Below are 25,163 nucleotides of genomic sequence, written 5' to 3'. Positions count from 1 at the left end.
TAACTTCTGTTTGTTTACTGTCTTTAACATAGTATAACCCTCAAGGTGCTTCACAGGAACATTGTGAAACAGACCGTTTGTCAATTCATGGAAACAAAAGTAATTAACTTACAGAAGGTCTCTACAACCCTATGAGGTGCACTGTTGAGATTCTCACAATTAAAAGGCCTAGATACCCTAGAACTGTTCATCTCTGAGAATCTATTTTTGAGAATAATGGGATGAGACTTGCCTCTGCTATCTCTGGATCGAAAACAAAAATTGCTGGAAACCCTCAGCAGATTTGACGACATTTATGAAGGAAAAAAAAATCAGAGTTAACGTTTCGGGACTGGTGACCCTTCCTCAGAACTGACGGTAGCTGGGAAAACATCGGTTTATATGCAGAAATTAGGGACGGTGATGGGGTAGGGAGGAATCAAAAGGTGGGGATAGAGGCTGAAGTGAGAGAAGAGCAGTTGGATAGACAAAGGAGCTAATAACGATGTGGATAAGTGGGTGAACCGCTGTTAATGGAGACTGTTAGTGTCAAGCAAGAGGTGGTGTATAATGGCAGGCTATGTGATAACAAGGCCTGGTGTATGGGGATAGGTGGCTAGGACATAGAACATTACAGCACAGTACAGGGCCTTCGGCCCTCGATGTTGTACCAACCTGTCATACCGATCTCAAGCCCATCTAACCTACACTATTCCATGTACATCCATATGCGTGTCCAATGACGACATAAATGTACCTAAAGTTGGCGAATCTACTACCGTTGCAGGCAAAGCGTTCCATTCCTTTACTACCCTCTGAGTAAAGAAACTACCTCTGACATCTGTCCTATATCTTTCACCCCTCAATTTAAAGCTATGCCCCCTTGTGTTCGCCGTCACCATCCTAGGAAAAAGCCTCTCCCTATCCACCCTATCTAACCCTCTGATTATTACATATGTTTCAATTAAGTCACCTCTCAACCTTCTTCTCTCTAATGTAAACAGCCTCAAGTCCCTCAGCCTTTCCTCATAAGACCTTCCCTCCATACCAGGCAACATCCCAGTAAATCTCCTCTGCACCCTTTGCAAAGCTTCCACATCCTTCTTCTAATGCGGTGACCAGAACTGTACACATTACTCCAAGTGCGGCTGCACCAGAGTTTTGTACAGCTTCACCATAACCTCTTGGTTCCGGAACTCGATCCCTCTATTAATAAAAGCTAAAACACTGTATGCCTTCTTAACAGCCCTGTCAACCTGGGTGGCAACTTTCAAGGATCTGTGTACATAGACACCGAGATCTCTCTGCTCATCTACATTGCTAAGAATCTTACCATTAGCCCAGTACTTTGCCTTCCGGTTACTCCTACCAAAGTGCATCACCTCACACTTGTCTGCATTAAACTCCATTTGCCACCTCTCAGCCCAGCTCTGCAGCTTATCTATGTCTCTAAGCAATCTACAGCATCCTTTGTCGCTATCCACAACTCCACTGACCTTAGCGTCGTCTGCAAATTTACTAACCCAACCTTCTATGCCCTCATCCAGGTCATTTATAAAAATGACAAACAGCAGTGGACCCAACATCAACCCTTGCGGTACACCACTAGTAACTGGTCTCCAGGATGAATATTTCCCATCAACTACCACCCTCTGACTTCTTTCAGCAAGTCAATTTCCAATCCAAACTGCTATATCTCCCACAATTCCATTCCTCCGCATTTTTTACAATAGCCTATTGTGGGGAACCTTATCGAACGCCTTGCTGAAATCCATATACACCACATCAACCGGTTTACTCTCATCTACCTGGGAGAGCTCAGACCCTAAAATTATTGAACTCTATATTGGGTCCAAAGGGCAGCAGGATCTCCAAGCAGAAAATGAGGTGCTGTTCTTCCAGCTTGCACTGAGCTTCACTGGAACACCACAGTTAGCCTGAGACAGAGATGTTGGCCGGGGAACAGGGTGATGTGTAAAAGTGGTAGGCAACAGGTAGCTCAAGGTCTTTTTTGTGAACAGAACGTAGATGATCTACAAAGCAGTCTCTCAGCCTAATGTCCATTTCCCCAATGTAGAGGGGAATGCTGACATCTCCCCTACGTATAGGCTGAATACAATGGGGCTATTTTCCCTGGAGTATTGGAGGCTGAGGTGTGACTTTATGGAGGTTTGGAAAATCATGAGGGGCATGGTTAGGGTAAATAGCCAAAGTCTTTTCCCCGGGGTGGGGGAGTCCAAAGCTAGAGGGTATAGGTTTAAAGTGAGAGGGGAAAGATATATAAAGGGACTTAAGGGGCAACTTTTTCACACAGAGGGTGATGCACGTATGGAATGAGCTGCCGGAGGAATTGGTGGAGGCTGGTACGATTACAGCATTTGAAAGGTATCTGGATGGGAATGTGAATAGGAAGGGTTCAGAGGGATATGGGCCAAATACTGGCAGGTGGGATTATATAAATATAGGATATCTGGTCAGCATGGACAAGCTGGACTGAAGAGTCTGTTTCCGTTCTGTTTATCTCTGTGACTGTATGATTAGTCAGTGTAAATTCAGAAAGGATATTCCTAATGATCCGTGAGTCCAGAACCAATGGTCACAGTCTAAGGATACAGGTTAAGCCATTTAGGACTGAGATGAGGAGAAATTTTCTTCACCCAAAGAGTCGTGAGCGTGTGGAATTTTCTACCTCAGAAAGCAGCTGAGTCCAAAGCATGAATGTTTTCAAGAATGAGACAGATATAGTTCTTAGGGCAAAAGGTATCAAATATTCTGGGAAGAAGTTGGGAATAGGGTGCTGAGTTTTATTTGTTTTTCATTTGTGCGATGTAGGCGTCAATGGCTGGTCAGCATTTATTGCCCATACCTTGATGCCCTTGAGAAGGTGCTGGTGAGCTGCTTTCTTGAACTGCTGCAGTCCACTTGGTCGTTGATCCACATGCTATTAGGAAGGGAAGTCCAAGATTTTTACTGAAAAAACATGATATTTTTCCAAGTCAGGATGGCGAGTGGCTCGGAGGGGAGCTTGCAGGTTGGTGGTGGCAATGATCAGTCATGATCGCATTGAATGGTGGAACAGTTTCAAAGGACCAACAGGCCTACTCCTCCTGTTTTCTGTTTTTATGCTTCTTGCTGCAGGTTTTGCTACTAACAAAGAATATTTGATAGTAAGCTTTAACAAATGTTTTGTTGACTTTTGGTTTTCAGGTATCTACAAATGTACTTTTAGCCACAAGAAGCTGGGAATTACCAAAGAACAGTTGGCTTCAAAAGTGCTACCACACCTTATACCACTCAGCATTGACAACAATCTGAATCTAAACCAGGTCAGACCACCTTTACTGCTGCCTCTATGCTGGTAGAAATGGTCTTTTTTTCAGTTTGTTTCATGTTTTCAGAATTAATGCATCTTGGCTTTTCTTGTTTGTTAAAACAAAAACTCAACTTGTTTCAGAAGTCCTCAGATTTTAGCCTTTGCCTGCAATGCTTATGCTCCTAAGATGCTGCTTGGCGTGCTGTGTTCGTCCAGCTCCACACTTTGTTATCTCTCTCTTGGTTTTAATTATTGTTGAGTTGTGATACACTTGGCATTTAAGACTTGTGTAGGAAGGTGGTGGGTGAGAAACCTCTTGTGATAAGTTCTACTTCTGCCCTGCCTGTTCCAAAGAATCAGTATAAAATTGCTATGAAAATGAATCTATCCTCCAGGACATTTTAGAGTCATAGGGTCATAGAGACATACAGCATGGAAACGGACCCTTTGATCCAACTCATCCATGCTGACCAGATATCCTAGATAAATCTAGTTCCATTTGCCAGCATTTGGCCCATATCCCTCTAAATCTTTCCTATTCATATACCCATCCAGATGCCTTTTAAATGATGCAATTGTGCCAGCCTGTACGATTTCTTCTGGCAGCTCATTCCATGCATGCTCTGTTCTCCACATGAAGCGGTTTCCCCTTAGGTCTCTTTTAAATCTTTCCCCTCTCAGCTTAAACCTATGCCCTTCAGTTTTTGACCTGCCCCACCCCAGGGAAAAGACCTTATCTATTTACCCTATCCATGCCGCTCATGATTTTCTCTTAAGACCATATGAATTATGTATCTATTCATTATAAGCCCAAAGATTCTAAAACAAAATAGCAATGAATTGAATACTTTGGTCACTTCAAAAAGCCTTGAAGCATTCTATTTAAGCTGTGTCTAATGTATCTTAGGACTTTTATATATTCGACAAGGCCAGTAAACCAGAGTAAACCAAAGTAAAAGTTGGAATCCCAAGAGGGGTCTGGAGCTGAAAGTTTGGGATTGTACATTCTGCAGCAGAAGTGGTTGCCGTGATTCTATGACCCAAGTTACAACAGCTGCGTGCTCTCTATCAGGCCCCCACTTTTCAGTTCTCATCAGGAATTGCAACAAATTCTCACATGGGATCACAGTGGGTTAAAAGTTTACGATGCATTGCAGTAAACCATGTGTTACTTTTTGAAGGTTAAAAAACCAACTGGATTTGTATCCAATTAATTATATATGCGACTGGTCCACTAAAATGTTCAATATGCCCACCAATGTCTGAGCTGTGAGAAGTCCTCTGGATATCTCATTTCAATATCAAGTTGGGCCTTGCCTATGAATTTATGCCATTCTTTATTGGCATCAGTGAGCTGTCACCTTAAACCATGCACTATTATTAATAAATACAGCATTCATATGCAAGAAGACAAAATATTCAATAATTTCTTCACATCTGTAGAACTTTATTTTATGGTTGTTATTTTTACAGAGAATGTCTTTGTAATTCACTTAAACAAAATAAGGAAAAAAATTGCAGCCTTCCACATCTTGAGCAGGAACTTCAGAAAGATTTCCTTTTTAACACCAAAGGGGCTAGTCTGTATAGATTTTCTTGTGCCCTCCATGTTCTTTAGGATATGTTCCTGTCGGGGATCTTGCTGGACTGGGCTTCAACATGAGACAGAACTAATAGCACTGGTGTCGGTTCTCCAACCCCAGTTTCCCGTGGTCAGCGCAGGATTGCTGAATTGTCTTTTTTTTTTAATCGTATTTCTCTTTGTATGATTTCCAAAAGAAAAACCATTGATTTCTCTTTTTTTTTTACATAGTTTAACTCCTTTATGGGAGTGATTAAGGAAATGTTAAGTAAGATGGAGGCTGAGCATAAGACTAAACTGGAACAGCTACACCACATGCAAGAACAGCAGAGGTAATGAGTGCGCGTGCTATGTTTTGTCTTCACTGTGACAGCCTGCAGTCTGCTTGTGCCACAGAGTAACAGTGAGGCACATTGATTACACATGAGCTTCTACGACTCTAGAGAGAGAGAAAGCTGGTATCAATTGCAAACAGCAAATCCTGGCAAACATTTTGCAGTAATTGTGTCCATCCAAACCGTTCTTGTGTCTCCAACTGGTAATAAAGGTAAATAGAGAAATTGCAATGTCAAGTTTCAGAATTATTTTGACCAGTTTTTGCAGTGTTTGTTGGAGGGAAAGAAAGGTTGCTTTTAAACATTGGGTTATTAAAACAATTTTTTGACTAGGTGGATTGGGAAAAAAATGTTTCCCCATGTGGGAGAATCTAGAATTGAGGGTTTGTGTTTCAAAATAAGAGGTCATCCATTTAGGGCAGAGTTGAGAATTATTTTTCTTGCAGAGGTTCTTTGGAACTCTCTTCCTCAAAAGGTGATGGGAGCAGAAACGTTTGAAATTTTTGAAGCCAAGGCAGATAGATTCTTGCTAAGCAGAGAGGAATGAAAGGTTACTGGGGATAGGAGGGGATTAGCCATGATCTTATTGAATGGCAGAGCAGTCTTGAGGAGCTGAGTATTGTAAATTGTACATTCACACGTATTCTCACAAATGAAGGATAAAGAAGTAAGATGGCTGCACATTCAACAGTGAAATTTTATTCCCCAGACACTGAAATAATCAGCAATGCATTAATCTTGGTTGACAATTGATAAGACACCTGACATGTTGGAGAGCCACCGGTTCTGTTTGACTGAACAAACTGACTTAAGACAAAATGCAGTAGAGACATACAAATAGGTTCAGAAAAAATTAAAATCAAGCAGACGTCACACAAAGTTCTGAAAGATTTTGCTTGGTGGCAAAGTTAGCTGTTAACTTTGTTAGCCAAATAAGATAACCAAACATGTTCTTTATTGTGTTTATTGCACATAAAGTTTAGCATGAACTAGGTGAATCCAGTTGTATTTGTTGTTCACTATGTTCACCTCCAGCAAAATAAAACAACTTTGAATCTGATCTCATCTGAACAAGTATATTCTCAGTCAATCTTGGCAGAGATCAGAGAGGTACATTTAAACATATGGTAAAGATTCAACATCCATTTCAGATCAGACGGGAGGGATGTGGACGTTACTGGTCAGGCTAGTGATTATTGCCCAGAGGGTAGTTAAGAGTCTCTGGAGTTGCATGTATGCCAGACCAGGTAAGGCTGGCAGTTTCAGTCCCTGAAGTGCATTAGTGAACCAGGTGGGTTTTTCTGACGATTGATGGTGGTTTCATGCTTCATTTAACTAGTCAAGATTTTTATTGAATTCAAATTCAACAATTTGCCATGAGAGGATTTTAATCTATATCCCCAGAACATTACCTAGGTCTCAGGTTTAATAATCTAGCAAAAATACCACTGAGCCATCATTTTCCCTGTTAAATACAGTAAGGTATTATGTAATTCCTGAAAATATGATATTGAAATCACTAATGGAAGTAATCAGCTTTATTACTTCAAAGACATATTTAAAGGTAGACCCTAACCCTGAATTGATATAATTTCACCAACTGCATTGAAGGCATTTTTCTATGAATACCACATGTAGAGAAATTATTTTGTTTTAATTATTAATTCATTCAAAATATTTTTCAATTTCGCATCAGGCACATCTCAAAAACTTACACGATTATCCTGTCTGTTCGCCATTTCTGTGCTCCCTGCCCTCATCCTGACCCACAATTTCAGAGCCTATGATGGCCTGTCCGTGTATGAAATTTCTCATTCTCATATTTAACTCTCTTCGAGAATAAGAGAAGACAGTTTCCACTGGCATTAGTAAGCAGGGATCACAGATTTAATTTGCTAAAAGAATGTAGAGGGGAGGTGAAACCATTTATTTGATGTCGCAAGCTGTGATCTAGAATGTATTGCTTGAAGGGGTTGTTGATACAATTGCAAGGATCACTTTCAAGCTGGTAGTAAATACTGTACTTCGAAAGTAAGCAGATGCAGGTTTAATTGGGAAAGAATAGGTGAGTGGTAGCGAACCAATTGTTCTTTTAGTGAGCTGACATAGGAGCAATCGGCCAGACTGTTGCCTTTTGAGTTATGTTCTATGATTTTCAGATTTATTTTTATTTTGTAAAGTAATACTGAATTAAAAAGAAAATCGCTCAATGGTAGATTTTGACCCCGAACTGAGAAGCGAGGTACTTTCATCCACTCTTTGGGATTTTTATCTTTGCTGACCAGATCCAAGAGTAAACAACATACTGATGCTGCAACTTCTTCCTCAAGCAGCATCCCAGAACACTATCTGGCCATTATTAATATGTCTGGGAGCTTGCTGTGCAAAAATTAGCTTGTGTGTTCTTCTGTATTAGAACAGCGCAACAATTCAATTATTTCCTAGCACATTTCAACCATTCGGACATCCTCAGAGATACTATATGATTGTAATTTCTTTCTTAGTCAATACAATCGTGATGTTTTGTCTCTTTTTAGAAGTTTGGATCTACCTGGCCAGTTCAATAAAATTACTGAATCAAAGGAAAACCAAGACACTCAGGTAAGGTAACAGTGCTTGAATATAAACTGAAATGTACAGCTTATCTGCTGGAAAATGGTCAGCAAGTACTGCAGGCAGAGAGTGATTGGGATTGATGCAAGCTACGATAGGGGCAGCAGAAATTTGGATGAGGTAATTGAAGCTCTTCTTCTGGCATATGTCCTTTTTGTTGTTTCCAGTTTGCTTAACTAATTGGTACCTTATTCTACCCTTGAATTCCTCCTCGTTCTCTATCCTCCTTTATCTCCCACTAATTGTCTTTGTCTCCAGCTGCCTTTGGCGAAGTTTACGAGAACTGTGAGTTTTTTTGTAAACTGCACTGTGCGACTGAAGTTACAGCTGTCACAGCAGCATGTAGCGGTCTGTACAGTATTCAAGCAAGCATTGGGCCAGTAGGTTAGGATCCTGGACAGAAATCTGCATTTGGTAGGGAAATACAGGAGACAGGACACTCAAAAGAGAGCGTGGACGAAGGAAGAGAAGGCAGCAAAAGGAGCCAAATATACCATGAACTCCAGATAATTGGAAATGGGAGACAGGCGCCGATGACTGCTGTTCCGTCTCATATTTGAACGCATGAACAGCAAATACAACACTCTTTACAGTTTTAACCTGGTGGTGTTGTGGCCAGTAGTAACTGCCTGGGAAACAACTGAAAATAAGATTGTGACTTAAAAGTAACTGACAAGCAAGGATTTGTTTTTATAATCAAAATTTTAGTTTATCATAAAATACTAGACTTCTGCTCCCAATGATAATTAAAGGGTGATTTCACAGAGATGCTAAAGAAAATGATTGAGCTGATGGTCTCTCTTGACCCACCCAATCATCTGTGATGGGTCAAGTCCAGAATGTGGTGGCATAATCTTAAAATTAGAGCTAAGTTGTTCAGGGGTGATGTCAGAAAGCACTTATTCATGCAGAGTCATGTGAATAAAAGCTCAACATATTCATTTTGTTTGTGGAGAACTGGTGCCTGCATATGAATGTATTTCACTTCTACCAACTGTAAATGAGCAGGATTATAACTGATTATCACAGATTGGTTGTTGGTGAAGTTCTTTACATATTAAGGGTTGTTCAGCAGGAACCACCCATTCATGATGTCAGATCTAACTTAGATGTTCTGGTTAGATTTAGCTCAAGAAACACACTGAATATGTTCAATTTTTACATGTTTTTGAATTACCTGAGAGCTTGTCTTATAGTTCCCCAGTTTACTCCATGGCAATGCCTTAACCAATCAGAGTTAACTTGCCAACCAATCAGTTAACTCGCCAACCAATCAGCACTGTTTTCTCCTCTCACATATATAGTTGTGAGAGTTGAAGTTTGGTGTTCTTGTGTCTGTCCTGATGAGTGCAAGATGGAAGAGCTTTGACAACATGTCTCTCTTTTTATTCACGTTTACAACCCATTGTTTAATTGAAGAACCTTAAAGATTGGAGTATCCTCATGAACTTCAGTGCAGTTTTGAATTCTTTCACATTTTACGAAATCATTTTTATCATTTCTGAAGTGTGAAATCGCGCCTTAAGACCTCAAGGATAGAAGCAGATTTAGCAGTTATATTGAGAAGAGAATTAGATAAATAATCTCATGGGCTATGACAGCAGAGCAGGTCTCCTTACTCTTCAAAGAAACCATTACAAGCATATTGGACTGATTGGTCTCTCCCTGTGTTCTCTCATTCAATGGCACTACAATCCATGTTAGTTTCCCAGCCATGGGATGTGCCTTTTACATTAAATTGCATTTTTGTCATTCTTTGAAAAATACAGGCTTGTGAACTGACCATAAACACAAATTTATCATGTACTCTCAAAATAATCTGTTGGGGTAAGGTGACAGCCAGGTGGTTTTATCACTACACTGCTAACCCAGAAAACCAGGTCCTGTTCTGGGACCTGCATTTGAATCCCACCACAGCAGATGGTGAAATTTGAACTCAATATAAATCTGAAATTAAAGTCCATTACTGACAATGGACACATTGTCGATTGTTGGGGAAAAATGCATTTGGTTCACTAATGTCCTTTAAAGAAGGAAACTGCCATCCTTGCCTTGTCTGGCCTGCATGTGACTCCAGACCCACAGCAAAGCGGTTGACTTTTAACTGCCCTCTGGGCAATAAATGCTGGCCTAGACAGCGATGCCGTCATCATGTAAATGAATAAAAAACAAAGTCTATAGGTAAGCTTTCACAACAATCTCACTGGCTATATCAGGTAAGTCTGTTTTATTTTAATAAAAGCAAAATACTGCAGAATCTGGAAATCTGAAACAAACACAGAATACTGGAGAAACTCAGCAGGTCTGGCCACATCCATGGAGGGAAAAACAGAGTTAATGTTTTGAGTCTCCAGCATTCGCTGTGTTTGATCCTTTTCTTACTTTGTTAATTGCCAAGACTGTAAAAATTTATTATGCACAAAGGAAATGAGTATTTCAAATAGTGAATGAATGGGAAGAAGAGATTGGAATTTGTACATAGGTGATGAGGGCTTTGCCTATAAGAGCACTGATTTAGCTGATAACAAATCAGATTGAACAGTAAATGTAATGCTGTTTTTAATGCATTCACGGGATGTGGGCGTTGCTGGCTAGGCTGTATTTATTGCCCATCCCTAATTGCCCAGAGGGCAGTTAAGAGTCAACCACATTGCTGTGAGTCTGGAGCCACATGTAGGCCAGACCAGGTAAGAATGGCAGTTCCTTCCCTAAAGGACATAAAGGGCTTTTTAACGGAATCCAAGTAGAGAGTTCAAATATATTTCTGTCCTGAGCTTGGAATGCTTTACCACAAGTAGCCATTGAAGCAGAGATTAAAACATCATTTAAAAGAGGATTGGGTGAAGTTTTGAAAACAAGTATCCTAATTGGAATTTGAGAAGGGCAGCGCAATGAAATTAGATTTGGCAGTGCAAGTTGAGATGAGAATGGCACAGGTACAGTGGCCTGGTTCATTGCTGTCTATGCTGTAGGTTCTAGGATTTTGAAACCTGAGAAGGCTTTATTGGAATTCTTTGACTGACTTAACCAGTTTTGATTTATTCCATTTGTGTTCTACGTGATGATTCTCTTTAAGTAGTCTTCATTTGTTGTGCTGTTTTGCTAAATAGATTGATAAGATCTTCACAAGCTTTGGAGTGGATGTAAGTGGAGGAGTTAATAAGAAAGAGGATGGATCGGTCTCCAATTCACAGAAGCAAGTCAAAGTAAGACATACTTGAAGCTCAATGTATACCCTGTTTAGCCCTTCATTAGAGTGTGACTCACTGGATTTCCCCAGTTGGGGAATGATCCTGACGTTGCCTTCAACTCTGGGTCAGAGAGCTGGAGTTGGCTGTGGCTGGGCATCAAATGTGATTTTTGTGGAAGTGATTAATTAAGAGCTGCTTCAGGGAGCCCAGTCCAATTAAAAATGCTGGCAGGCCCCTGGCAACAAGAGAATTACTAGAGTCAGCAGTAAGATCCAAGCTGCACCCTCACCAGGAGAGCTTGGCCCTGTGGTTGAAGTTAGGCGAGGGTGACACCATCACAGCATGGATTTGCTGACACCTTTTGAAAATGTTAAAATGAAGAGGCTTACCGAAGGAAAAACCCTCTGCATTGAGAGGAATGGTTTTGTCTGCTGTGACCTTTTGTCATGACAATTTGCTTATTTGGGTATCGAGCCTCTGGCTCCAAGACCTATCCCCAACACCAGCCTTACATCCATAGTTGCTAGTTGAGGGTTCCATACCTGATTAGGTTGGTGCCCTTCCAACAGTCTAAGTTCCTAAATCCATTGGAATGTTGCTCCTTGTAAGATGGAATTGGCTGCTTGATGCTTCCATGTGAGCAAGCCTGCAAACTAGCATCAGGAGTAGGCCTCTCAAGTATGCTTAGCCATTCAATAATATCATGGCTGATCTGATTCATTTCTACCTGGCCCAATGACTTTTAAAGCCCTTCGTCACTTGTCAAGAATCTGCCTATCTCTGGCTTAACATTATTCTAAGACTCACCACCAGAAAAATCCTTGTCTCTGTTATAAATGGTGAATTTCTTTTTGTTTGAAACAGTGACCCATTGTGCTAAAATCTCCCACAAGAGGAAACATTCTTCCCACGTGCCATTGAGACCTCACAAGATCTTGTATGCTTCAACAAAGTTGCTTCTTACTTTTCTAAACTCCATGAATCCAACAAAAACAGAAATTGCTGGAGAAGTTCAGCACATCTGGCAGCATCTGTGAAGCAAAAAAAACTTCTTATTATTTCTAGTCCGGTGACTCAGACCCAGATACAAGGTTCTTTTGACCTCTAATGCCCTAATTGCCCCTGAGAAGCCCCTTGGACCCTGGACTCTGGCAAAGAGCCATCCTGACATGGTTCTTTTTTTGCCCCCACTATACCCCGCAACCCAACCATCTCATCCAACCACAAGCCCATTTGCTAGAGATTTGGAATGAAAAAAAACAAAGTGTTTGAGAAACTCAGCAGGTCTGGCAGAATCTGTAGGGTGAGAAACAGAGTTAATGTTTCAAGTCCACTATGACCCTGCTCCCTGACTTGACTTGAAATGCTAACTCTTCCTTTCTCCACAGTTGCTGCCCAACCTGCTGAGTTTCTTCAGCATTTACTTTTTATTCAAAATCTCTAACATCTGCAGATTTTGCTTTTCCTCATGCATTAGCATTGATGCTAAATTATGACACCTCTGAACACCAAGCAGATGGAATGTACATAGACTAGAAACGTTTCAATCTGTTTTATATGTTGTACTAATAAAATCTGTAGGTCTTTTAGAAAAGAGCGCCAGGCTAGTTATCAAAGAGTCAAACAGATATATAGGATTGCTGTAATGCAAGATTCTGTATTTTTAAGAGGTGGGCCAATTATTTGAAAAGCAGTTTTTTGAAGGGAAAGTACCATTCTTTCAGAGTATAAGCATAGATGTGGGATCCAAATGGCCACTTGCTGAGCTATAAAATTCAATGGTTCTGTGAAACAGTCTTAAATATATTTTTTCCTTGTAACCAGACTTCTCTTACATTGGAAGAGAAACAGCGGTTGGCCAAAGAGCAGGAACAGGCTCAGAAACTTCGAAATCAGCAACCTCTTGCCCCAAAGTCTGTTAAAGTTTCAGCTCCAAGCAAGCAGGTTTGTGTCTGCCAAGCTGACTTAACACTTGGGAGCATGTCAGTGACCTCATTGTTATCTTATTTGTCTGTGTGTTCATTTACAAAATACTTGGAAAGACCTAGAATATTGTGGATTATCTGAAATAAAAATAAAGTGCAGGGGAAGCTCAGCAGGTCTGGCAACATCTGGAGAGAGAAACGGAGTTAATGTTTCGCGTCCAGTTCTTCTGAAGAGCGTTAACTTTGTTTCTTTATCCACAAAAGTGGTTTCCCCGAGTTTCTCCAGCACTTATTTTTATGTAAAATGCTTTGCTAAGTTTGTACAAGTTAACATCCTTAAAGCAATGAATACACCACTTTGAATCTTCAGAGATAAATGTGAAAAAGTTTATGAAATTGTGTATCATCATAAAAATGTAATCTTCAGATATGGGAGGATCATGGTTATCTTACTGGCCTAGTGAGCCTAGTGCCTGGACAATTGATTTAGAGACATGTATTCAAAGCCCACCAGTGCAGCTGCACAATTTAAATTCAATTAATGAAATCTGGAATAAAAAGACATTATCTATAATAGTGATGGTGGAACTACAAGATTGTTGTAAAATCCACCTGGTTCACTCATGAAGCTATCAGAGCCATTCTTGCTATGTGTGATTCCAGACCCACAGCAATTACGTTGATTCTTAACTGTTCTCTGAAGTGGCCCAGCAAGCCACTGAGTTGTATAGGAATGGGCAAGCACCGTACAGCACATGAACAGGCTCTTTGACCCGCCATGTCTGAGCCGACCATGTGACATTCTAAATAATCCCACCTGCCTGCACATGGTCTGTATCCTCGTATTCCCTGCCTGTTCATGTATTTGTCTAAATGCATCTTAAAGTTTGCAATCGTATCTGCTTCTATCACTTCTGCTATGAGCTTGGTCCAGGTACCAGCCACCCTCTGGGTAAAAACATTTGCCTTGCACGTCTCCTTTAAACTTTCCCCCTCACACCATAAACCTATGCCAGAGATAACGGGAACTGCAGATGCTGGAGAATCCAAGATAACAAAGTGTGGAGCTGGATGAACACAGCAGGCCAAGCAGCATCTCAGGAGTACAAAAGCTGACGTTTCGGGCCTAGACCCTCCTAGAATTCCCTCTCATAATTTTATATACTTCTATCAAGTCACCCCTCAGCCTCTGACACTTTAGCAAAAACAATCAAAGTTTGTCCAACCTCTCCCTAGAGCTAATACACCACAATCCAGGCAACAGCAGGTGTACAAGGTAATGAGAGGCATGGATAGAGTCGATAGCCAGAGACTTTTCCCCAGGGCAGGATTGACTGCCACGAAGGGTCATAGTTTTAAGGTGTTAGGAGGAAGGTATAGAGGAGACGTCAGAGGGAGGTTCTTCACCCGGAGAGTTGTGACCGCATGGAATAGTTTACCAGTGGTAGTCGTGGAAGTGGAGTCATTACTGACATTTAAGCAACTGCTGGACAGGCACATGGATAGCAGTGAATTGAGGGGAATGTAGGTTAGGTTATTTTATTTTTGGATTAGGATTATTCCACGGCACAACATCGTGGGCTGAAGGGCCTGTACTATGCTGTACATTTCTATGTTCTATCGGTGATAAACCTCTTATGAACCCTGCCCAAAGCGTCCATACTACTCTTCCTATCTTGTGGTGACCAAAACCATGCACAGCATTCCAAACATGGCCGAACTAAAGTTTTATACAGCTGCAAAATGACTTGCTAACTTTTATACTCAGTGCCCTAATCAAGTATGGCAATTTTGCCATAAGCACTGTTTACCAACTTCTCCACTTGTGTTGCCACTTTGAGGAAGCTATGGATTTTCACCCCAAGAGCTCTCTACATAGAGCAATGCTCCTCAGAGTTCTGCTTTTTCCTCTTGCATTTGACCTCCAACATGCATCATCTCACACTTGTCAAGATTAAGCTCCATCTGCCATTTCTCTGTCCAGCTTTTTGGCTGATGGGTATCCTCCAGCATCATTTGGTAATCTCCCTCACAATCCATAGCTCCTTCTGTTTCTATGCCACCTGCAAACTTATTAATCAGACCTCCTACATTTTCATTCAAATTATTTGTGTATATTACAAATGACAGAGGTTCCAGCAATGATCCTTGTGGGACACCACTGATCACAGACCTCCAGTCAGAGGGCCTTTGCAGCAATACTCAGATTTTAAGTGAATTTTTAAAAGACAGCTAATAAATCTTGTAAAGAATTCAACAGAATCTACCTTACTTGATATGTGACAGTCAAAATTCAGTTTAGCAAAACCCCCGTAGCTTCCCAGTTTATTGAAGTGACATGTGTTATGACAGAGTATGACTGAACCCCTCTGATAATTACACTAAAACACAAGCCCTGATCTGTTATAAGAGATCACAAGTTGTAGAGCTGGATGAACACAACAGGCCAAGCAGCATCAGTGGAGCAGGAAGTCTGATGTTTCAGGCCTAGACCCTTCTTCAGAAAGGGTCTAGGCCTGAAACGTCAGCCTTCCTGCTCCTCTGTTGCTGCTTGGCCTGTTGTGTTCATCCAGCTCTGTACCTTGTTATCTCAGAATCTCCAGCATCTGATGTTCTTACTATCCCCGAACTGTTATGACAGGAGTAGGGGTTTCCCTTCTAATAATTATCCCCAAAACACCCAGAGAAGCTCACCTTATCCCTCATAATCTATTAAGAGAATGGTTAAATGAAAACAAATGAACAAAATTACTAACAAATCAACAACTCTTTTCCACCCCCCTAGCTAGTCTAAATTCAACTGGAATGCTGCTTAAATAAAAACAAGTCCTTACTGATATAAACCCAGTTAATAAGAAGCAATAAATTATAACAATCTTTGCAAATTGGCACAGACTGTTCTGGAATGTTCTGTCTTCTCCGAACTATTCACAAACACCTTTCCTCCATTAGTTCTATCGTTAGGAATGCTTTATCTCTATAATTTCTTCAGTGAGGACTTTGAGCTAAAATACTGTGGTACCTTTGATTAATTAGATGGGCTTTCTCTGAGAGCTGAATGGTGCTAACTCCAGCAGTTGGTTCTCCCCACTTGTCCAGATGCCCTTGTCTTATGTACCCATAATGACACAATCATATTCTTATAATATGATTTGTTTCAGGTTGTCAGCACCATCAGTTTTTAAGTTCAATTGGCTTTGAATCACTGAGTTTGGTCTTAAGTTAATTGGCTGAATTCAAACTCGTTGTCAGAACCTGCCACCTGTAAGGCTTTTTTTGATGCACTTGTTTCACTTTTGAGGCTCTCTGTACTGGCAACTTCAGCTGCTGTTCACATACACACTTTTTAAAAAATTCCTAAGTAAAGACAAGCACAGATCTCTTGAAAGAACCACACATTTTAGCTTTCAGCCTTCCACCTCTCAATTACTCAAGCCAGCTTTGTAACATATACAATAGCCCAATGCTGGAATAAATGGTTATTTTTAACACAATAAAAATAATTCTGCAAACTTAATTTAAAGCTATGTTCACCGTATTCAGGAAAATGGGACTATTTCAACAGCACTTTCAAAGTGGCATCAATTGATGCTGGAGCAAGCAGCCTCCTAAGATACCTATTCTACATGTGTATAAACTGTAAAAGCCTGTCTTGGACATCAGGTGCTTTTCTGAAGTTATTTTTTCCCATAAACTTCTGAACACAACAACTTCACTCTTTGTTTTACTCTGTTCACAGACCAAAGACTTAACCAGCAGCTTGTTAGAAAACATGTCCTCCATGAATTCACTGTCCGTTAACACGTCCAAAGCTGGTCTATCACAGACTATGTCCTCGACTGGCTTCTCCTCACCTTCTCCAATGAACAGCAGTATGGGCTTTCCCAGTTCGAGCACCAGCCTGAATGCTTTGGGAAGCATGAGCAACGGCATGGGCTTCAACACCTCCATGGCATTCCAACCCACGTACGTCAACAGTGCGACTATGACTGGCACAGGGCAAAACTTCTATGGCACCCGAAGCTCCACTGGCATCAATAGAGTGCCTATGTCATCGGCAACCAACTTGCCAACTTTCTCTAGCATTGGCACGCTGGGTCAGCCTGGGCCTGGGCCCATTTCACAGTCAAGTAAAGCCGTGGACCTGTCAGCTTTGGACAACTTGCTGGGCCCTCAGAAGAACAGCAAGGTCACCTTGAATCAAATGGCCCAGCCAACACAAAAGCCGCTGCCAGCAGCAGCCCAGAACCAGTGGCTGAAGCAATTCGTCCCAGCCCAGGCTTCACCAGCCACAAACAGTCCAATGGGAGGGGCTCAGCCTAGTGTGATGGGACAGCCCAATTTCTCTATGTCCCCCCTACAGGCCAATCCATTCATGTCACCACAGGACTTCTCACAACCACACTTACCAACAAACTCTGTGTCGTCCAGCAGCTCTGCTAATAAAGACCTGAAGGACCTGTTTGGATAGTGTTTATCTCCTCTTTTGTTGCATACCTTTTGGAAGAGGATCACTACCAATTAAATAGGTTTTAGTTCCATTTGGGTACCTTGTGCTTTTATATGGAAGCCGGTTCCTGTTCCATTTTTGCTGCTGTGAAACCCAGATGGCCTTATACGGTAAAAGCCACACAATGCCTCAAAGACGTAGCCGTTTCCCATATGTCGTTAAGTGGTCTTAAGTAGCGCAAGTTGTCTTTTCGGCAGTTGTTTGCTGTGAGAAGAATGTCCACTTTATATTTCCATGCTCTGCTCTGTTTTGGTTCCTTTTAATGAGCTTTCTGTCTGGGACCAATTCTGCAGCCTTAATGAATGTACAGCAATATTAAGCAATTTAATTTATTCCACGTGTTGCTCCAGTGCTTGTACTGAGGTGGTGCTGGCAGGTCAAAATGCCACCTTCTTAGAAACAAACCAAAATCACTTTGGGGTGAAAGTCCAATACGTTGCAGTGAATTCTGTTTTCTTCACTATGTTGTTGTGCAATAAGTTGATGTGGCCCATCAGATGAAGGCATCTTTCAAACTGGCTGAGCCACATGCCAAACCCCTTGTAAAAATATTCACTGCCATTCTGTACTTCAGGAATACAGAAGTGGACAGTCCAAAGTAATTGAACATATCAACATTCCTGTTAATGATTAGTTTCCAGGCACCCAAGTGTCTTCTGAAACTGTCTTTAGGTTATTTTTAGGTATCCTGTTTGATTGTAATGGTTTGGTGAAGATAAAAAATACATTGTGTGCATATTTTGTGCATTTGTTATTTCCCGTCTGTCTTGCTTCGTGTTTGTGATGAATTCTGTGATAGTTGTTAAAAGATGCTTTGACCTGGCATGGCATTGTTGTACATTATCTTTGCTGAATACTGCAGGTATTTGAAAAGAGAGAAATAAATATTCTTGTACCAAATTACAGATCAGTTGAAATGTACAGTATTCAGCAATTAGAAATCAATTTCTACTGTAACAAAGAAATAGTTGGTTTAGTTTTGGTAGTTTGAAAGTAAAGATAACCAGAATTGAAAAGAAAAACCTTCTTATGATATTTGACATTAAAAATTGTGAAGAAAGTCCACATGATGCATGCGGTGTGTGTCTGTATATGCATAGCATGTGTGTATGTGTAAATACATACGTAAGTCTGTTTGTGCGTGTGTGTGCACACATAAGCATATTTTTCTTAGCAGAAGAGCAAAGCCATTGTATAGACATTCTCAAATCCTGAAATTTCTGCTGGTCAGAGGAGGAGGCTCTGAGTGCATCACTGGACCAACTAGATGTACTTGTAACTTCAAACACATTCACGTCTAAGACAAATAGGGTGTAGGCTAAGGGCTGCTGAAGCTACAAACAATGGCAGTCAGCATATATCCATCAGTTCCATGCACTTAGTTTGACACAGCTGCCTTGATAATGAATTATTGAGATTTAAGGCTTTGTCATCATTTTAGAAACATACTATAAATTTGTGTTGCTTTAAGCAACGGGTTGCACTCACCTTTAAATGAGAACGTCAAGATTTCAAATCCCAATCCTGAGACTTGAATGCAAATCCTAGGTGACAGTCGCGGTTCTCACACAATTAGAGTTGCTGGCTTGCAGATTAATTTTAAATTGAGGGCCTGTTGCCCCCTGAGGTGAATATTCCATGGCCAGTATATTGAAGAACACTATGTAGAACTCAGTACTCCCTGGCAACATCACCACAACTGTTTGTTTATTATCTGAATACTGTTTGTGGAATTTTGCTAGGTGCAAATTGTCTGTTGAATTTCCCAACACGGCAACCTCAGTGAGTACTTTGGCAGTGAAGCTACTTTTCAAGTTCTGAAGTAACTTCTTTGGAAACTGACACTGAAGACAATACGTTGTATAATCTAGAGCTCTGAGGAACGATCATTGGACCCAAAACATTAACTCTGATTTCTCTTCACAGATGCTGCCGGATCTGCTGAGCTTTTCCAGTAACATGTTTTCGTTGTCTTGCTCAGTTACTCTGAACTTAAGGCAGGCTGACTTTCTGGATTTGCATTATGAATGCTCAGAGCTTTTGTGGAAAAAAAAATTAATTTTCCTAACACTGGGACCGGGACTGCAGTATTGTTAAGGGTTTAATTTGTAAAATGTGTTCAAGGAAGTTTCCTCAAGTGGTATATAGAGAGTCCTATTCAGGAAGAGGAAAAATTGCACCTACTCTTGGGAAATAGGGCAAGATAGGTGACTGCGGTGACAGTGGGGGAGCAATTTGGGACCAGCCATAGTTCTATTAATTTTAAAACAGTTATGAAGAAATGACAAAATTAGTCCACAGGTTTAAGTGCTAAAGTGGGGCAAGGTGAATTTTGTTAGAATTACACAGGACCTTGCAGGGGTTGATTGGAGTAGTTTGTAGGCAAAGGGACCTCTGGCAAGTGGGAGGCCTTTAAAAGTGTGATAGCTGGAGTTTAAGGTCAATATGTTCCTGTGAGGGTGAAGGGCAAGTTTGGCAGGAATAGGAACCCTGATGACAAGAGATATTGAGGCTTTGACCAGAAAAAAGGAGGAGGCATTGTGTTTTCCCGCCTGGGTTTTAAACCCTGGGGTCCGTTGTGATGGATTGCCTCACTTCCGGTTTTCCTTGGTAGTGGAATGTATATGGGGTCAAGTTCAATGTGTTTATAATAGCCTGCTTCGTGGAGTGCCATGCTTCGAGGAATTCTTGTGCTTGTCTCTGCCTAGCCTGTCCCAGGATCTTGGTGTTGTGCCAGTCAAAGTGGTGGTTCTCCCTGTCCATGTGGATTGAGATGAGTGAGTATTGGTCGTGTCTTTTTGTAGCCAGTTGGTGTTCAAGTGCTCTTGTTGTTAGTTTCCTTCCTGTTTGTCCAATGTAGTGTTTCTCGCAGTCTCTGCGGGGAATCTTGTTGATGACAACGGTCCTGTCCATAGCGGGGAGTGGGTCCTTGGTTCGGGTGAGCAGTTATCGTAGGGTTGACTTGGGCTAATGTACCACTCTGATGCCCAGCCATCGTAGGAGTCTTGTGGTGAGTTCTGACATGTTTCTCATGTGGGGAAGTGCGATGAGCGTGTTGGGGCATGTAGTCTCTTTCTGTTGCTGTTCCTGTAGGCATCTCCTGATCCGGTTTTTTGGATATCCATTATCCTTGAAAACCTGGAAGAGGTATTCTTCTTCCTCTTGGCGTAGGTCCGTGTTACTGCAGTGTGCTGTAGCCCTTTTAAATAGTGTTCACACGCAGCTTCGTTTGTGTGTGCTGGGGTGGTTACTGTTGAATTTCAGGCATGAGAATTCCTGGAAGCACGGCACTCTACGAAGCATGCTATTAATAAACACATTGAACTCGACCCCATATACACTTCACTACCAAGGAAAACTGGAAATGAGGCAATCCGTCACAACAGACCCCAGAGTTAAAAAACCAGGCGGGAAAACACACTGACACTTCATCAGAGGCTGCACTGAGGATGTTACCAAGCATGGAAACGAAACGTCTGCAAAACAAGAAACCAGCTCAGCGAGCCAACCAACCTTAACAACCTCAAGATATACATGCATTTAGAAAGTCAGAGTTTGATTAGGAGTAGTCAGCACGGCTTCGTGCGTGGGAGATCGCGTGCCTGACAAATTTGTTCGAGTTCTTTGATGAAGTGACCAGGAACATTGATGAGGGCTGGCTGCTCTGGAGGGTTAGATCACATGGAATCCAGGGAGAGCTGGCAAATTGGATCCACAATTGGCTTGTAATAGTGGATGGATGCTTGTCGAACTGGAGGCCTGTGACTAGTAGTGTGCCTCAAGGATTGGTGCTGCGTCCATTGCTGTTAGTTATCTATATCAAATCGTTATTTTGCAGACATTTCATTACCTTGCTAGCTAACAGCATCAATGTGGCCTCTAATGAAGCGCTGTTGTGTTTTCCTGCTTGTTATTTAAAATCAGGGGTCTGTTGGAGTCAATTACTTCATTTCTGGTTTTTCTTTGCAGTGGTGTGTTTGTAGAGTCTAATTCGACGTGTTTGTTGGCCTTCTTGGTGGAGAACCAGGCCTCTAGGAATTCCTGTGCTTGTCTCTGTTTGGCCTGCCCTAGGATCCTGACATTGGGACAATCAAACTGGTGGTTTTCCTTATCTGTGTGAATGGAGACGAGTGAGTATTGGTCATGTCCTTTTGTTGTTAGTTGATGTTCAAGTATCCTCATGGCCAGCTTCCTTCCTGTCTGTCCAGTGTAGTTTTGTCACAGTCCTTGCATGGGATCTTGTATATTACATTGGTTCAGTCCATAGTAGGTAAGGTGTCTTTGCTTCGAGTTAGCAGTTGGCATAGGGGTGAGGTAGGATTGTGTGCCACTCTGATGCCCAGTGGCCATAGAAGTCTTGTGGTCAGTTTGGATATGTTGTTGATGTAAGATAATGTGACAAGCGTGCCAGGATGTCCTGTATCTTCCTGCTGTTAGTGTGACAGATATTGTCGGACCCAGCTGTTCAGGTATCCCTTGTCCCTAAGTACTTGGTGGAGGTATTCTTCATTTTGGTGTAGTTCTGGGTTGTTGTAGAGTGCTGTGGCTTGATGAAAATTGTTCTTACGGCAATACCAACGGACTTCAGAGTTTATATAACGGGCGGGAAAACACAACAGCGCTTTATTGGAGGTTGCGCTGACGATGTTACCCAGCAGGGGAATGAAACGTCTGCAAACTAATGAACCACTCGGCCAGTGAACCAACCACAGCATCCACAACCCGAGCTACAAATCTACTGAAGAGCCCCAGGACTTCTTTCTTTAGGGCACAGGAGACTGAGGGGAGGTCCCGTAGAAGTGTATAAGATTATGAGAGACAAGGACAGGGTGAATGCACTCAGTCTAGAGGCATAAATTTAAGGTGCGACGGGAAAGAATACATGGGAACCTGAGAGGGATCTTTTTCACACAGAGGGTGGTACACATAAGGAATGAACTGCCAGCAGAAGAGGTTGAGTCAGGTACATAAACAGCACTCAAAAGGCATTTGGATGAAAACATGGATAAGAAATGTTTAGAAGGATATTGGCTGAGTGCAGGGAAAGGGGTAAGCATGGATGGACAATTTGGTAGGACCTATTTGGGCTGAAGGGCCTGTTTCCATGCTGTAGGACTCTATGAATCTAAAACAATTTTGACAAATCCACTAAGTTTCCACCTAGTTCCGTCTACTTTGAGTTTGCATCTTCTTTCCACAAAGAAATGCACTTTGCGGTTAGAAGCCTAAATTTGGCTGATTATGCGTGTGATGTGTAAGTGATGAGAATTGAATTGATCACTTAAATTACATTTCACCTGTAACTATTTGTATAACATATACTTCTAAATTCAAGAATGGACAATGGTTGTTCTATAATAACATACTTTCGATAATTAATGTAACATCTGGTCTGAACTTGTTCTCTCAGCCTCCCTTTTCTGTACTTACTTTCAATGATTGAATTAATCAAATCAAATTAATTGAGTTGTGAATTTGCAAAATTCTCAAACAAATAGACTGAGAATGGCCACATAAGATTGAACCTACCAAACTTACAAAGTGATGTCTATGGCTAATGGGTTAGATTTTGTGGTCATCAGCAAATGCAAAGAAAGGTGCTCAAATAGAACAGGGGAAGCAATTTAGCTTCTTGACCCTATCATAGCTGTTTGGCAATATTAATCTATCTGCTCACTTTGTCACGTATAGCTTAGTCCAGGACAGGTTGTCGGTTATCGTCACTCTGAGAAACTTGACACTCTCCACCCTCTCAACCTCAGTTCTGTTGATGTAGTTGGGGGCCTGTTCTCCACCTTTCTTTCTGAAGTCAATGATCAGTTCTTTAGTTTCACTGATGTTGAGAGAGAGGTTGTTCTCACTGCACCACTTCACCAAGCCTTTTATCTCCCTTCTATATTTTGACTTGTCATTGTTAGATATCTATCCTACTATGGTGATCAGCAAACTTGTAGATGCATTCATTTGGAATTTGGCTATACGGTCATAGTTGTAACAGGAGTACAGTAGGGAACATCCTCGGTTGGGGGAGGGAGATGCGTCTACAGTGTTGAATGTTGTAGTGGAGGGGGTGCAGTTACCTATCCTCACTGATTGCGGTCTGTGGGTCAGAAAGCTGAGGATCCAGTTGCAGAGGGCGGAGCCGAGACCAAGGTCACGGAATTTTGAGATCATTCTGGAGGGGATAATGGTTTCAAAGGTGGAGCTGTAGTCAGTGAGCAGGAGGCTGATGTGGGTGTCCTTATTGTCCAGATGTTCCAACGATGAGTGCGGGGCTAGGGAAATAGCATCTGCTATACATCAGTAAGCAAATTGTAGGGGATCAAGGCAGGCTGGAGACTGAAGTTGATGACCTCCTTTCACTCACGGAATCAGCAGCTGCACCATTATTCTTAAATAGTGGTGTAAATTATCTAACAACACTTACTGCATGTTGCCTCTCTTAAGTAGACCACAAAGGTATAGCAAACAGGCTCTGGGCAACAATGCAAATTAGATGGCATATCGACAAGAGGTGCAGGCTATTTTGCCCCTTCGGCTAGTTGTGCCATTCAGAATGATTCTGATCTGTCCCTCAACTCCATTTACCCATTTTAATTCCATATCCCTCAATAAATATAAATAAACATCTAGTGATCCCAGGGATGAAAACTCTAGTTAATTCCTAGTGTCCATAGTATTTTGAGGGCAAACTCCAGATTTCCACTGTTCATAAGACTATAAGAAATAGAAACAGGAGTAGACTGTTCAGCCCCTTGAGCCTGCCTTGCCATTCAATAGGATCATAGCTGATCTGACACTACTCGCATCCACTTTCATGCCTTTTCCAGTAACCCTCGATTCCTTTACTGTCTTTTGTGTGAAGAAGTACTTCTGTTTTCACTCCTTCGTGGCCTGATTTGAGCTTGTATCCTTTCTCATTTTGGGTTTCCTCACCTGAAGAAATACTTTCTCTGTAAGTATCTACTTGAATTCTTTCAAATAATTTTTGTAATGTGTGCATATCTAAGACATTATACACCAAAAGTTCAGGTTTTTGGTTTATTTAGCAGTTTTATCCCATCTCTCCAAAATGATTTATGTTTTGTTGCAATTGCTTATTCAATTTGGGAAACATTGCCAGTATTATTTTTCTTGATATTTCTGTCTTTTTCTACTTTGAGAAACTGGTTGATTTTTGTTTTGTTCAAGTGGAAAACAGACAACTTTTGAAAATGTCACGAGGATTGTTACGGGTCCGTTGATGATAATTCTGGACAAATCTGATCCCAGAGTGAAATGTGGCTAGTTAGATTCAACTTTGTTTTTCAAAACCCAGGAGGCTAGTTACAGAACACATTCCAAATAGTTTGTAGGTGTACATTTAAAGTAGAACATTTATTAAACTAGAAATTAAACATTCAATTTTTCACTGACTGAAAAATAGTTGAGAATTTGGCATGAACACCAGTACAGAATTTCAACTCACTATTCCTTTTATCTCCACAGTATCTTTACAAACCCAGAATGCCAGGGAACATTCATTGCTAATCCCACTTTAAAGGTACAGTTCATTTCCCTTCCACTGAATTCCTACACATTTACTCACTACTCTAGGGAGTCATACGATGCAGTGGTAATGTCCCTTCCTCTGGACAAGCAGATCTGTGTTCAAGTCCCATCAGCTATGAAGGTGTAGCATAACATGTCTAAATAGGTTAATTTTTAAAATAAAA

At 41.3% G+C, this 25,163-nt stretch overlaps 1 protein-coding gene across 4 annotated transcripts in view; it reads left to right on the top strand.

Moving 5' to 3' along the window:
• scyl2 (SCY1 like pseudokinase 2) overlaps positions 1 to 18,528 on the top strand; it is a 58,760-nt gene extending 40,232 nt beyond the window's left edge. For 3 of the 4 annotated variants that reach the window (XM_059652588.1, XM_059652586.1, XM_059652585.1), the window contains 6 exons: positions 3,187 to 3,305; positions 5,106 to 5,206; positions 7,747 to 7,810; positions 10,933 to 11,028; positions 12,838 to 12,957; positions 16,678 to 18,527. In XM_059652588.1, coding sequence (XP_059508571.1) covers positions 3,187 to 3,305; positions 5,106 to 5,206; positions 7,747 to 7,810; positions 10,933 to 11,028; positions 12,838 to 12,957; positions 16,678 to 17,409 — 1,232 coding nt within the window. In that variant the 3' untranslated portion in view covers positions 17,410 to 18,527. Of the gene's footprint in view, positions 1 to 3,186; positions 3,306 to 5,105; positions 5,207 to 7,746; positions 7,811 to 10,932; positions 11,029 to 12,837; positions 12,958 to 16,677 lie in introns of all 4 variants that reach the window. The other variant, XM_059652587.1, reaches the window with a different exon arrangement.
• The last annotated feature ends 6,635 nt before the right edge of the window (positions 18,529 to 25,163 follow it).

Source organism: Stegostoma tigrinum, chromosome 18 (genome assembly GCF_030684315.1).
Source record: "Stegostoma tigrinum isolate sSteTig4 chromosome 18, sSteTig4.hap1, whole genome shotgun sequence".
NCBI lineage: Eukaryota > Metazoa > Chordata > Chondrichthyes > Orectolobiformes > Stegostomatidae > Stegostoma > Stegostoma tigrinum.
Note: the sequence above shows the minus strand (reverse complement) of the source record. Positions and strands in the feature narration are given on the sequence as shown.